Source organism: Chiloscyllium punctatum, chromosome 35 (assembly GCF_047496795.1).
Source record: "Chiloscyllium punctatum isolate Juve2018m chromosome 35, sChiPun1.3, whole genome shotgun sequence".
Classification (NCBI taxonomy): Eukaryota; Metazoa; Chordata; class Chondrichthyes; order Orectolobiformes; family Hemiscylliidae; genus Chiloscyllium; species Chiloscyllium punctatum.
Genome location: NC_092773.1, coordinates 27,150,349 through 27,166,108, shown reverse-complemented (window position 1 = coordinate 27,166,108; position 15,760 = coordinate 27,150,349). Strand labels below are relative to the sequence as shown.

At 43.2% G+C, this 15,760-nt stretch overlaps 1 protein-coding gene across 3 annotated transcripts in view; it reads left to right on the top strand.

Moving 5' to 3' along the window:
• Positions 1-15,760, top strand: part of LOC140459797 (NACHT, LRR and PYD domains-containing protein 3-like) — a 57,761-nt gene that overhangs the window by 6,241 nt on the left and 35,760 nt on the right. For 2 of the 3 annotated variants that reach the window (XM_072554322.1, XM_072554321.1), the window contains exons 3-6: positions 3,479-3,633; positions 9,000-9,166; positions 13,704-13,875; positions 13,976-14,041. In XM_072554322.1, coding sequence (XP_072410423.1) covers positions 9,017-9,166; positions 13,704-13,875; positions 13,976-14,041 — 388 coding nt within the window. In that variant the 5' untranslated portion in view covers positions 3,479-3,633; positions 9,000-9,016. Of the gene's footprint in view, positions 1-3,478; positions 3,634-8,563; positions 8,604-8,999; positions 9,167-13,703; positions 13,876-13,975; positions 14,042-15,760 lie in introns of all 3 variants that reach the window. The other variant, XM_072554323.1, reaches the window with a different exon arrangement.

Sequence of the window (15,760 nt, the reverse complement as noted above, 5' to 3'; positions counted from 1 at the left end):
ACGAACCAGAATTGGTCAAGGACCTCGAAGTGAAGGAGCCATTGGGAAGTAGTGACCATAATACATAAGCTTCAATCTGTAATTTGAGAGGGAGAGGGTACAGTCGGAAGTGGCAATATTTCTGTTGAATAAAGGAGCTATGAGGGAGGAGCTGGCCAAAGTACAATGGTGCAATATCTTAGCAGGGATGACAGTGGAGGAGCAATGGCAGATATTTCTGTGTATAATGCAGAAGATGCAGGATCAGTTCATTCCAAAAAGGAAGAAAGATCCTAGGAGGAGGCATGGGCAGCTGTGGCTGACAAGGAAAGTTGAGAAACATATAAAGTTAAAAGAGAAAAAGTATAACATAGCAAAGATAAGTGAACAAGCGGAGGACTGGGAAGCTTTTAAAGAACAGAGGATTACTAAGAAGGAAATATGCAGAGAAAAAAATGAGGTACGAAGATAAACTGGCCAAAAATATAAAGGAGGATAGTAAAAGCTTTTTTAGATATTTGAAAGGCAGAAAATTTTTTAAGACTAAAATTGGGCTCTTGAAGACAAACAGGGGAATATATTACGGGGAACAAAAATGGCAGAAGAATTGAATTGGTACTTCAAATCTGTGTTCACTGGGGAAGACACAAGCGATCTCCCTGAGGTAACAGTGGCTGAAGGACCTGAACTGGAGGGAATTTATATTTGCCAGGAATTGGTGATGGAGAGACTGTTGGGTCTGAAGGTTGATAAGTCCCCGGGGCCTGATGGTCTACATCCCAGGCCACTGAAGGAGGTGGCTCGAGAAATCATGGATGCGCTGGTGATTTTTTTCCAGAGTTCGATAGATTCGGGATCAGTTCCTGCGGATTGGAGGGTGGCTAATGTTGTACCACTTTTTAAGAAAGGTGGGAGAGAGAAAGCAGGAAATTATAGACCAGTTAGTCTGACCTGAGTGGTGGGAAAGATGCTGGAATCTATTATAAAGGATGAAATTACGCTACATCTGAATAGTAGTAACAGGATAGGTCAGAGTCAGCATGGATTTATGAAGGGGAAATCATGCTTGACTAATCTTCTGGAATTTTTTTGAGGATGTAACTCTGAAGATGGGTGAGGGAGATCCCGTAGATGTAGTGTACCTAGACTTTCAGAAAGCTTTTGATAAAGTCCCACATAGGAGGTTAGTGAGTAAAATTAGGGCACATGGTACTGGGGGCAAAGTACTAACTTGGATTGAAAGTTGGTTGGCTGACAGGAAACAGAGTATTGATAAATGACTCCATTTCGGAATGGCAGGCAGTGACCAGTGGGGTACTGCAGGGATCAGTGCTGGGACCCCAGCTTTTTACAATATATATTAATGATATAGAAGATTGTATTAGTAATAACATTAGTATGGTTATCTATTTTGGTGGCAAGAACAGGAAGGCAGATTACTACCTAAATGGAATCAAATTAGGTAAAGGGGCAGTACAGAGACCTGGGTGTTCTTGTACACCAGTCAATGAAGGTAAGCATGCAGGAACAGCAGGTAGTGAAGAAGGCTCATAGCATGCTGGCCTTCATAACAAGAGGGATTGAGTATAGAAGCAAAGAGGTTCTTCTGCAGCTGAACAGGGCCCTGGTGAGACCACACCTGGAGTATTGTGTGCAGTTCTGGTCTCCAAATTTGAGGAAAGACATTCTGGCTATTGAGGGAGTGCAGCGTAGGTTCGCGAGGTCAATTCCTGGAATGGCGGGACTATCTTACGCTGAAAGACTGGACCGACTGGGCTTGTATACCCTTGAGTTTAGAAGACTGCAAGGGGATCTGATTGAGACATATAAGATTATGAAAGGATTGGACACTCTGGAGGCAGGAAACATCTTTCCGCTGATGGGTGAGTGCCAAACCAGAGGCCACAGCTTAAAAATATGGGGTAGACCATTTAGGACAGAGGAGGAGAAACTTCTTCACCCAAGAGTTGTGGCTGTGTGGAATGCTCTGGCCCAGAGGGCAGTGGAGGTCCAGTCTCTGGATTCATTTAAGAAAGAGTTGGATAGAGCGCTCAAGGATAGTGGAATCAAGCCTTATGGAGATAAGGCAGGAAGAGGATACTGATAAAGGATGATCAGCCATGATCATATCGAATGGTGGTGCAGGCTCGAAGGGCAGAATGGCCTACTCCTGCACCTATTGTCTTTTAATCTCCTTTCCGCAATGTGGTGTTTTTTCTTTTCCATGTCAGCAGTGCACCACCATATCCTGAAGTCTTACCAGGCTGGCTGAATCTGGTGATTATTTTTGGCAGTTGGGAGGAAACTGCACTGCTGTGTTCGAACACCCTGACCTCTAGGTCCCTATTGGGGATACGGAGTGCTACCCTGTCTGTGTCCTTTGTTTGGCACAACATCCCAGCGTAATCGTGAGTTCCTGACTTGCAGCATCTGAATTGTTGTGGAGCTGTGGTTTGGATACAGTATCAGCAGCCCACCTATACCCCTACATTTACCCCTTCACTTAACATTATGGGCAATTTAGCATGGCCATTTCTCCTAACCTGCACATCTTTGGACTGTGGGAGGAAACTAGAGCACCCGGAGGAAACCCACGCAGACACGGGGAGAATGTGCAAACTCCACAGTCAGTCGCTTGAGGTGGGAATTGAACCCAGGTCTCTGGCGCTGTGAGGCAGCAGTGCCATCCACTGTGCCACCATTTCTGAACACCAACTAGCCACGGAATGACACGACTAGCTATCCTTAGTAGCCACACACGCAGATGACAAACAACATGAATTCGACTGGGGCAACACTACTATTATAGGACAAGCCAAACAGAACAGCCAGGGAATTCCTACAGGCATGGCACTCATCCACAGATTCAATCAATAAGCCCATCGACCTGGATCCAATATACCGACCACTGCAACAGACAGCTGGAACTGACAACCGGAAGTGGCAGATTCAAACGGCTATAAATGCCGGAGGAAATATCTCAGAAGCGCTTCACAGGAGGTTCCCAAGCATTGAGGATGTCACCTAGACAGGGGATGAAACATCTGCAATACAAATTCCCAGTTTGGCGAACAGAACCAGAACCACTACAACACTACCAAGAATCTTAGCATTAGCCCAGTACTTTGCATTCCGGAAAGTACCAGAGCTCGTGCACAAGGGTGCACGACACAATCTTCTCACTGTCACCTCACACTTGAACTAAATCTTTTGCTGGCCATAGACATCACCAATGCTCATCTACTCCTGAGTTGATTGCTGATGCAGGTCTCCTTCCCCTCATCTGAGCAATTGCCCTACTCTAGCCAACAGCAGTGTCTTTTGGAGAGTAAGTATTCATGAGCTGAACAGCAGATGTTTTTGTTAGGGAAAAGTTGACTATGGCCATGGCAGGCCAACTTCCATTAATCTCTGTGACAACGCACTTTGCTAAAAATGGGAAAGAAATCAGGGCATCATTTCCTCTGCCTAATCCTCCCTATTAATATATTGGTTGCAGATCATCAGAATCTGGGGACATGTGACACCACAAAGGCTGTGAATACCGGAGAAGATACAACTACTTCAGGAATGACAAAGGACACAATTAAACAAAATTAATTGGAAGTTTTTTTTCTCCTCTTCCCTAACCCTTCCACCACCACCCCACCTCCGGTAAGTGTCAGATTTTCTTACATCAAGATCCCTTGCATGCGAACAATGTAATGAAAAAGGAAATCTCTTGGTAAGTCTCAACGGAGATGATTTGAGTTGGTGGCCAATTGTGTCAATGTTTACAGGTGACACTAAGATGGGTGGAACAGCAATTTGTCCAGACCACGCTGAATGTGTACAGAGGGATACAGATAGGTTAAGTGAGTGGGTAAGGCTCTGGCAGATGGAGAACTATGTTGGTGAGAATAACCGCAAATTGGACCGATGTTTAAATGGTGAAAATTTGCAGCATGGTGCTGTGCACAGCGACCTGAGTGTCCTTGTGCATGATTGACAAAGTTGGTTTGCAAGTGAATTTGATTTGAATTTGTCACATCTACTGAGGCACAGTGAAGAGCTTTGTCTTTCGAGCAATATAGGCAGATCACATCGTTGACTCGCATAGGTAAGTAAATATTAGGTAAACAGCGGAAAAAACAAAAACACAGGTGCAGACGAATGTTAAGCGTTTCAGAGTCCATTCAGCATTCTAACAGTAGGGTAGAAACTGTTAGGAAACCAACTGGTGCGTGTGTTCAGGCTTCTCTACCTTCTGGATGGTAGAGGTTGTAGGAAAGCATTGCCAGGGTGGCATGGATCTTTTGTGAATGCTAGCAGCCTTTCATTGACAGCAGGCCTGGTAAATAGGTTCTATAGATGGGAGGTTGGCCTTTGTGATTGTTCAGGCAGAGTTCACCACTCTCTCTATAACAGTCTTCGATCTTAAATGGTACATTGCCATTACCAGGGTAGTGATACATCCAGACAGAATACTCTCAATGGCGCATCTATAAACGTTGGCAACGGTTTTTGCTATCATGCTAAATGTCCTGTTCTGCCTGAGGAAGAAGAGACGTTGGGCCTTTGTAACCAGTGTCCACATGAAGAATCCAAAAAAGCTTGTTGTGGATGGCTACTCCCAAAAGCTTGACACTCCACTCGTTCCACCTTTTGTGCTGTTAATGTGTATGAGTAACGTTCCCCCAAAATTCAATAGTAAGTTCTTTTTGGTTTTGCTGCAATGAGAGCTAGGCTGTTCTCAGTGCACCATTTTTCCAGATTCCGTCTCCCGTCTGTAGTCTGTTTCATTGCCATCTGAGATTCAGCCAGTTATGGTGTCAACAGCGAACTTGTAAATGGCAATAGTCTGGTATTTGGCAACGCAGTCATAGGTAAGTAATGAGTACAGTAGGGGGCCGAGTACGCATCTCTGGGGGTATCCAGAGTTGCGTGTTAGTGAGGATGAAATATTGTTTACGGTCTTCACTGATTGTGGCCTGTGGATTTGGAAACTGAGGATCCAGTTGCAGAGAGTGGGTCTTAGTCCAAGATCACTATGTTTTAGTAATCAGTCTCAAAGGGATAAGAGTGTTGAAGGCTGTATTTTAGTCAGAGTAGGAATCTTTCATCACTGTTCTAGGGAGGAGTGGAGGGTCAGTGATATGGCATGTAACGTGGATCTGTTGGTCTGATAGGCAAATTGGAGTGGGTCAAGAGTAGTGGGGAGGCTAGAGTTGATTACTGTGGTATGGACACAGCAGTTAGTATAACAGTGGTAAATTCCTGTGATAGTTAGGGGCAGCATTTGATGGTGAGGGATTCAGGGTTTGTGGAGCAATGGCTGCTCAGGGTTGCAATGTCCATGCATCATAAATTGTTGATTTTAAAAAGCAAACCTCTCCACCACTTCTCTTACCTGAGGACGCTGCACAATCCGATAAGATGGATGGAGAAACCATCAGTCTGAAATGCCCAGTCAAGAATGGATGGGGTTGAGCCAGGTTTCCGTGAAGCAGAGTGCGCAGCGATCCTGCAGTTCACGGTGGAAGCTGAGCCGTGATCGGAGTTTCGTTCGTCTTGTTTTCCAGAGATTAGACATTTGCCAGGAGTAAGTTAGGAGGTGGGTGGGGGAGGGAGAGCTGTCTTGAAACCAAGTAATCTCAGTCTTACTAGCAGACCGGCATGCTTGACTTGCTTCCTGGTAGTCTTTTTACATTTGTGTGGTCTGGTGGAGTGGATCGCAACTGCTTCCAGTTAAGAGATCCTTCCAAGGACCCTGTGGAGCAATTTAGTCTACTTTTGCGGAGGGTCTGCCTAGGACCCAGTGTAGCACGTAATTTACTATGTAGCTGATTTTTACAGGAGGGAGTGTGTTTAGGACTCAGTGGAAAAGGTAAGTTTTTTTTTGCTTGTATTCCGATTTGACCAGTTAGTTCCTGCTTTCTGCTGCTTGCGATTTGCTGTTCCATGTCCCGCACATTTTTTCAGACCTGTTTGGGCTGTCTCCAGGTAAGTTTCTGATAGATTTCTTGTCAGGTAGGTAGTTGAGTGCCGTAGGTAATTAGAAGTCAAATTGAATATTGTCCTTCGCTCGAGGGATGGAATTTAAAAACTAGGAGTTTACGCTGCGGCTGAATAGTGCAATGAGGTACTGGCATTGCTGGGGGTGCTGAGGATATTCACTAGATTGATTTCAGCAGTTGAGGCGGTTGGCGTCTGAGGAGAGATTGAGGAGATGGGGACAATGCTTCTTGGAATTAAGATTGAGGGGGATTCTTATTGTAACGTATTTTGAAGGGAGTAGATGAGATGGTTTTCTGCTAGCTGGTGAAACCAGAACTAGGAGAATAGCATCAAAATAAGGGGGAGTAAATTTTAGGACTGAGGTGAAGAGAAATCCCTTCACCCAAAGGGTTGTGAATCTGTGGAATTCACTGCCTTGTGAAGCTGTTGATGATACTTTGTTTTTTTTTTAAGGCAAAGATAGATATTTGAACAGTGAAGGAAAGAAGAGTTATGGTGAGCAGGCTGCTAAGTAGAGCTGAGTCCATGAAAAGATCAACCATGATCTTGTTGCAGCAGGTTCGAGTGGCCAAATTGCCTACCCCTGCTCCTGTTTCTTGTGTATGGGGAAAAACTAACTGTCAGACGCTGAAGAGTCAAAGCGAGTGTTGAATGTTGTCTCTAAGTGTACAAAACATTTAGCCTATATTGGCATGTCAGAGTATGAGACATTTAATCTGATATGTATGAACCAGTGTTTGTTTTTAAAGGACTTTGAAATTATTATGGAAGTCAGTATTGATAAATGATTCCAGGACAATATTACAATTAGCCACAAAGTTGTGCTTATTGTGCATAATTTTCATAGGAATAGAACATCATGTAGCAATTCACAGGAACATTACCAAACATGAATTGTCATCAAGCTACAAACAAAGGAGTGGGCACAGAGGAATGGGATATTTTGTCCATTTTAGTTTGTTTTTGGGAAGTTTCATGCCAGGTGTCCTGATATGATTTACTATGATCTTCCTTGTGCTGTCTTCTACTCCTCACCGCATTAATTATGTGACAGACATTTGTTTTGGTTTCCTCCTCATACAATCTCCTGTCAGGAAAGGAAATATTCCTGCTGCTGCTGACACCTTCCAGGTTACAAGTCTCCTGGCACCATGGTAAAGCCCAACTGTATGTGGTCTAAGCCTTAAGGTTGATGCTGTATGTGGAAAGGTCAAGGTCCTGTTTAGTAAAGGCACATTATTTGGCAGAGGGCCTCCATTTCAACAAATCTGAATTTCAAGTCTTAATTGGATGGGTGTATGAATAGGAAGGGTTTGGAGGGATATGGGCCGGGTGTTGGCAGGTCGGACTAGATTGATCTGGGATATCTGGTTGGCATGGACGAGTTGAACCGAAGGGTCTGTTTCCATGCTATACATCTCTATGACACTATGGTATTGTCTAGTTTCTGTTGTGAGGAGTGGAGAATTGCAAGTTGCGTTGACATGAGGCAAGATTAGCTCTTCTTTTAAATACAAATTCATAGAAATTTTTGTTTTTCGTTCGCGAGATTCAGAACTTATCGTTGAAACCTAAAGGGTAAAGTGGGAAATATTTTCTTGGTCTTGCAAACGCAATTATTTCTCAATTTTGCTGAGTTTTTTTTTTCCCCGAGTTATGTTTCTTTGCCACTCAAGGACACTTGAACAGAAATTGCCAGTTTGAGACATAAACAACATTAAGACATTAAAGATAGTGTAGCAAACTATGCTTGGTTCGAATTCATATCTACACATTTCAACTAAAGAAAGGGGAATGGCTCAATTGTCAATAAGAAATGGATGTAGGGAGAAAAAGGTTTCTTGGCTACGTAATTTGACCTTGTCCCTTCAATCATCACTGACAAATGTTGGTTTAACAAACTGTAGTTTGCTCCTGAACAGCATTGTGGACCGACCTCCCCATTCCATTGGATTAAGTGGTTTGCCCATGAAAAGGCAGTATGAACTGTGAAGGATTGAGAAGTTCTGGCTCAGGCACCCATGTCCATAAACTCATAAACCAATACATTAAAGCTTTAGAGTTTTGACATATGAGTGAGTCAGTTACAGTTAGAGTCATGCAGCATGGAAACAGACCCTTCAGTCCAACTCACCCATACCAACCAAGTTTTCCGAACTGAATTTGTCCCAGTTTCCTACATTTGGCCCATATCACTCAACATTTTATACTTGTGTACCTGTCCAAATGTAATTTCAATGTTAAAAGTGTACCTACACCAACCACTTTGGCAGTTCATTCCACATGTGAACTATGCTCCTGAAACAGTTGCCCCTCGGGTTCCTTTTCAATCTTTTTTCCTCTCATCATAAACTTAGGCCTCCTAATTTTGAACTCCCCCCACCTTTGGGAAAAGATGTTTGCTATTCACCTTTTTCATGTAGCTATAATTTTTATAAACCTCTACAAAGTCACCCCAGATTAAGATAGTACTTCAGTTTCCCTGAAGTAGAATCCCATGTGAGTCCATCAGTTTCTTTCGTAAACTACTGTTGAGTTTAGTTTCTCTGTACTGCATCTTTTCCAAAACTCCTCTATTGACCTACAGGGCCAACTGGATTTTATTTTCCAGCTGAGGGCCGTGCAGGGTAAGAAACCTCATTGATCAGCCCATGAATGCACTGAAATGACACTAATTATCAGTTCATAACAATAAGTGTGTCTTTTTGGTTATATGCACCGAAGTTTTGGCTATGAATGTTATATTAAATGCCATAGCTAAGTGTGATGCTTTTCCTTGAAGGATGTATGAATTTGATGTACTTACCCATAATTCTGAATGTAACTTGCCAGTTGCAAGCCCAAATAATTAATACATGAGAAAAAGCCTTTTGGGTCAAGAGCATATTATGTGAATGTTGTATGTGCATTTTCTCTGGATTTTCAGCTGATGTAGCACATGGATATCATTTGGTATGTGGGTAATGCAGAATTTGGATGAAATTTAAATCTGTTTTGTTTCTTCCATTTTCTTTTAATCACAGATCCACACTTGACAAATATGGAGTTCTTGACAAAGTGCAATGAGGACCAGCTGTTCAAATTGACAAAGTTGTACCGGGACAGACTAGAACAAGCGATGGAAGAAGTCTCGGCTGAAATCAGCACGTTGCTAACATTTGAGAAGCACTTCACTGGACAGGAGCATCAGGTAAGTGGCTGGGTCAGGCAATCTGTTTGATTATTTAAAGGTGGCACAACTACCACAATGTCAAGTCTTCGAAATTGAGAGTAAAAAGAAACTCCAGCAGGAAAAAATTGAGGTGAAGAAATATTGTGGATCTGAAACTAGGGGCAAAACTGTGCTCTGAAAAGGTTGGTGGGAAATGCAACCACTCTTCATTTGGGCTTTTCCACATCCATTTCGTGATCTCAGGGATATTGTGGCTTGAGACCTGTTTTCTGCCCCAAATTGCTTGGTAAATCAGATGGCTGAAAGGTATGTGTGAAGCCTTCAATTCTGTAAGCACCTGGGATGCCACAGCGGATGTGTCGTGGACAGAAGCAGCCGTTGAAAATAGGAGTCCTGAGTGAGGCCCCACCACTGGCATCAACCCCTTCTGCTCCTTTTAAAAGCCCACTTATTGGCATGAGATGTTAGGAAGGAGGACTTTGCAGAATTGAAAGTTTGCGGTTATTGTTTCTGGTGCCCCATGTTGTGCAAAGTGATCTATTAAGTTTCGTTTCTACTTTGAAGCTTTTAGCAGTTTGAAACCTACAAGAGAGGAGGGGGCCACTTGGCCTTTTTGAGCCTACTCTGGTATTCATCATGACCATAGCTGATTGTCCAACTCAATAGTCTAAACCAGTTTTCTCTCTATAACCTTTTGATTCCATTCACCAAGTGCTACATCTAGCCGCCTCTTGAATACATTTTAGTGTTTTTGGCATCAACTATTTCCTGTGGTGATGAATTCCACAGACTCACCAGTCTTTGCATAAAGAAGTGTCTCCTCATCTTCATCCTAAATAGTCTACCCTGAATCCTCAGACTATGACCCTTGGTTCTGGATGCAACCTCCATTGGGAACATCCTCCCTGCATCTATCCTGTCCAGTCCTGTTAGGATTTTATAAGTCTGAGATCAAACCCCCCCCCCCCCCCCCCCCACCACCACCCCTAACTCCCATTCGTCTACGTTCCAGCGAAAACCATCCTAACTTCTCGATCTCTCCTGTATGTCAAGCCCCTACACCCCTGGAATCAGCTTGGCAAACCTTCACTGCACTCCCTCAAGAGCAAGAGCATCTCTCCTCAGGAGAGGAGACCAAAATTGCACGCAATATTCGAGGTGTGGCCTCACCAAGGCCCTGTGCAATAAAAAGTGGGTTTGGCCAGCAATGCCCTCATCCCATGAATGAAGTAAAAAAAAAACTCTTGTAATGAAGACCGATATCCCATTTGACATTTTTCCTGCACTGCACCTGCATGCCTATTTTCAACAACTGGTGCTCAAGGACAACCAGGTCCTGCTGTACACTCCCTTCTCCCAATTTACAGTCATTTAAGTAATCTGCCGCCTTCATTTGACTTCCAAATGAATAACTTCACTGATCCAAATTATGTTGCATCTGCCATTGACTTGCCCACTCACCCAACCTGTCCCGATCGCTGCATCCTCGTTCCAGTTTACCCTCTTGCCCAACCAGGTACCATCTGCAAAGTTTGAGATGCCACACTAGTTGGCTCCTGCACATATTAGTCAAGAAAACCATTCCATTATACACTCCAGGATTTCCTTCTGGGCATTATGGCTAATTAGATTTTGCCCAATCTATGTGTAGATTGAAGTCACCCATCATCACCGCTATTCCCTTACCACATGCACCTCTAATTTCCTGTTTAAGGTGCATGTGATAGGGGAACATCATGGGTGATTTTAATTGGCATATAGATTCGGCAGCCATGTCTCCATAATCCTAATCATAACCATTTTCAGTCCAAAAGAATATGCAGGTTAGGTGAATTGGCCATGGGAAATTGCCTGTCGTGTTAGGTGAAGGGGTAAATGTAGGGGAATGGGTCTGGGTGGGTTGCACTTCGGCGGGTCAGCGTGGACTTGTTGGGCCGAAGGGGCCTGTTTCTACACTAAGTAAGTAATCTAATCTAATCTAATCTAATCTCTCTGCATGATTAGTTCAGCCACTTCGTTGCAAATGTTCCAAACATGAAGGCACAAAGGCTGTAAGCTTGTCTTTATAACATTGTCTTGCTTCCAGTACTTCTCACAGTTTTTCTGCCTAAGGACAAAATTCAATCTCTCTTTTTTTTTTCCATTTTCCGTTTCCTAACTATTTGTTTTTGACCTTGTTCCCTCCTTCCCTCCTTTCCTGACTCCTTATGCCAGGATATTGGAAACCAACATATATTAGTTTAAGCCCTTCCCAATTGCTCCAGCAAGCACTCCCCCGAGGACATTAGTCCCAGTCCTACCCAGGTGTAATCTGTCCAGTTTGGTTAGATTAAATTCCCGACAGTGTGGAAACAGGTCCTTCGGCCTAACAAGTCCCAACCGACCCTCTGAAGAGTAACCCAACCAGACCCAGTTCCTTCTGACTAACACTATGGGTAATTTAGCATGGCCAATTCACCAGACTTGCACATCTTTGGATTGTGGGAGGAAACCGGAGCACCCGGAGGAAACCCACGCAGACACTGGGAGAACATGCAAACTCCACACAGTCAGTCACCTGAGGCTGGAATCAAACCTGGGACCCTGGCACTGTGAGGCAGCAGTGTTGACTATCCTTAATCAATCCTTACCTATCCAAATACATGTAAATCCCGTCTCTTAGTATTCCCTCCAACAACTTGCTTGCCACTGATGTCAGGCTCACCGGCCTATAGATCCCTGGCCTTTTCTTACCAGCTTTCTTCATAGTGGCTTCACGTTAGCCACCTCCAGTCGTCTGGCACCACATCTGTGACTATCGGTGATACAAATATCTTAGCAAGGGGCCCAGCAATCACTTCCCTAGCTTCCCACAGAGTCCTAGGGTACTGCAGGTCCTGCAGTTTGATCTACCTTCATGCATTTTACGGCAACCAGCATTTCCTCCTGTGCCATGGACACTCTTTCAAGATATCGCTATTTATTTCCCTGCATTCTCGATCCTCCATATCCTTCTCCAGAGTAAACAAGATGCAAAATACTCGCTTAGTATATTCCCCCATTTCCTGCTGCCTTGCTGGTTTTCATGGCCCCTATTCTCTCTCGAGTTACTTTATTGTCCTTAGTGCATTGATAGAATCCCTTTGAATTATCCTTCACCTTATTTGCCAAAGCTTATACCTAACATCGTGATCTTTTCCTTAATTTTAAAAAAGACTTTCCTTCGTCATTACATTTAATTCTCCTCCCAGCAATTGCCTAAATTGCACCTACCTTTCCAAATTCTATATCGTGTTTAGTTTTAAAATGAGTTCCTGATCTCGAATCCTCTGCATCATAAAGATTGCATGATTCTGCCTCCATAGGGTTGTTATTGCTCCTATTGTAATTTCACAGCGAATGAAACTCTCTCATTCGTGATGGTGTCACCATTAGTTCAAATTGTTTAATAGTATTGTTGCTGACCTTCCTCCCATCTATCATAAACTTTGCATCCAAAATTCTGCCTTTATACTGTTGCATTTGTGTGTTTGACCATGGTCCTCTCGTGATTCCAATTTAAAATTCTCTTCCTGAAGTTTAATTCTATTGGTGCTGTAAACATCAACCATGTTCAATCTAGTATCTCTTTAAAACCCTCCAACATCAATGGACATCTCTGTTCCTTCTCACTCGCTACACGCTTTCAGATGACTGGCATGTTGGCTCAGTTTTGAGCACTGCTGCCTCAGTGCCAGGGACTATGGTTCGATTCCAGCCTCTGGTGACTGTCTGTCTGTGTAGTTTGTACATTCTAACTGTGTCTGTGTGGCTTTCCACTGGGTGCTCTGGTTTCCTCCCACAGTCCAAAGTGTAGTTCAGGGATGTGTAGGTTAAGTGCATTAGCTGTGGGAAATGCACGGTTACAGGAATAGAGGATTGGGGCTGCAGGGTTGGTGTCAACCTGTTGGGCCAAACAGGCTGTTTACACGCTATTGAGATTCTATGATTCTGTCTCCCTATTTTCACCTTCCTAGTTGTTTTGAGACTGAAAATGCAAATTGCGATGGTGACTGTAGGCTTGAATGAGGAGAAATTTTTCTGTTTTTGGAGGTGTTGTTTATTTATGGAAACCTTTTTGTATCATGAATTGTGGAAAATTGTGCCTGCTTTTGTCTGAGTCTTATTGCACATTGTAAAAGGTGATTGAATCAAGCTTTCCTGCCTAAAGAAACACTTGTAGTGATACATAGGAGAACAACGTGCTTTGATCTATAGGACAACCATGTTCCTTTACACCAGGTATGAGTTTATCGAGTGAAGCATTTTCCAGAACAAGGGTCCTTGATCTGAAAAATGGGCTCTGATTTGAATCATGTAACAGGCTTAAAAGCTGAATAATGTTCAGTGCCCAGTTCCTAAGATGTTTACGGAATATTGATAGGAGGTTAGAATAGATACTGCCTAATCCAGTGATTGTTTTCTATGCAAAATGCAACTTGGGAATGCCATCACTGAGCAGATCCTTTTTGACTTCTCAGTCACAGTCTTTACCTCTCATTCGACTCTTCAATATACTTATTGATATGTTTTCCAGAAAGTCATTGAACTCGTGGAGAAGGGAAACCAGGCGGGCAGTTCCAAACTTCTCCTAACTCTTGTGATGGGGAAAGGCTCTGTGGCTCGAAGATTGATGTGGGAATCCTTTGTGACAATGCGCCATAGATTTCCAAAGTTGGATAAAATACTTAATGAAATACAGGAAATTGGTATGGTTACATTGAATCCCATTTCAGATTGTAATGCTGTAGATTTTGCTAAAATGTTACAAAGATTTGAGTTCATGAAATTTTTAATGATTTAAAACAGATTTTGAACAATTTGTTAACGTGAACATGGCAAAAGGTTTACCTGAAGTCCCCAGCAACCTGAAAGGTAAGAGATAAAGAAATGGAGATTTCAAATTTAATTTTATTTCACTTCTGAAAATCAGATTGTTTGATCATAGATGCTTGAAATTTCAAAATCTACTAATCAAATGTTCAGAGCGTGGGAAACTCAATTCAGAATTATTCAGAACCATCCCAAATCCTCAACTATATTGAAGAGATTCAACCTACATGAGAAGCCATATGAGTTATATATTGTTTAAGTGCAGATAGAACAAAGAAAATTTCCAGCCCAGGAACAGGCCCTTCAGCCCTCCAAACCTGAGCCGATCCAAATGTACTGTCTAAGCCTGTCAGTCAATTCCTAAGCATTTGTACCCCTCTGCTCCCCACCTACTCATGCATCTGTCCAGAGTCCAAATGAATCTACCGTGCCTGCCTCTACCACCTCTGCTGGCAACACCATTCCAAACACCCACCACCTTCTGTGTGAAATACTTGCCATGTGTATCACCCTTAAAGTTTTCACCTCTCACCTTGAAAGCATGACCTCTTGTTATTGAATCCTTCACCCTGGGAAAAAGCTTGTCTCTATCCACCCTGTCTCTACCCTTAATGAGTTTGTGAACCTCCATCTTTTTTTTTGAAGTGAAAATAAACATATCCTACCCAACCTCTCTTCATAGCTAGCACCTTCCATAAAAGGCAACGTTCTCGTAAACCTTCTCTGCACTCTCGCCAAAGCATCCACATCCTTTTAGTAATGTGGCGCCCAGAACCGGACACCATATTCTAAATGCGGCCGAACCAACGTCTTGTACAATTTTAACATGACTTGCCAGCTCTTATACTCAATACCCCATTCAATGAAGGCAAGCATACTATATGCCTTCTTGACCACTCTATCCACCTGTGCAGCAACCTTCAGGGTGCAATGGACCTGCACTCCCAGATCTCTCTGCCCATCAACTTTTCCCGAGGCTCTTCCATTCATTGTATAATTTGCTCTAGAATTAGATTTGCCTAAATGCATCACCTCACATTTGTCTGGATTGAAAACCATCTGCCACTTTTCTGCCCAACTCTCCAGTCTATCTGTATCCTCCTGTATTCTCTGACAGTCCCTTATGCTTTCTGCTCCTCCACCAATCTTTTGTCGTCTGCAAATTTGATCATACCAACAGTGCCCTCTTCTAGATCATTTATGTATATTACAAACAGCAGCTCCAATACTGACCCCTGTGGAACAACACTCGTCACCTTTCTCCATTTTGAGAAATTCCATTCAACTACTACTGTATCTCCTGTTGCTCAACCAGTTCTTTATCCACCTAGTTAGAACACCCTGCACACCATGTGACTTCACTTTCTCTATTAGTCTACAATGGGGAACTTTATCAAATCCCTTACTAAACTCCATGGATATGACATGATCAGTCCTTCCTTCACCTAACAACTTGGTCACTTCCTCGAAGAACTCTATCAAGCTGGTAAGGCAAGATCTCCCCCGCACAAAACCAAGTTGCCCATCACTGACCACCTCGTTCCTTTCCAAACATAAATAGATCCTATCTCTCAGTAACTTCCCTACCATCGACGTCAGGCTCACTGGTCTGTAGTTACCCAGAATATCCCTACAACCCTTGTACAGGGGGACAACATAAGCAATCTTCCAGTCCTCCAGCATCTCACCTGTATTTAAGGATGCCACAAATATCAGTCAGGGCCCCAGCTATTTCCCCTCTTGCCTCCCTCAGCAACCTGT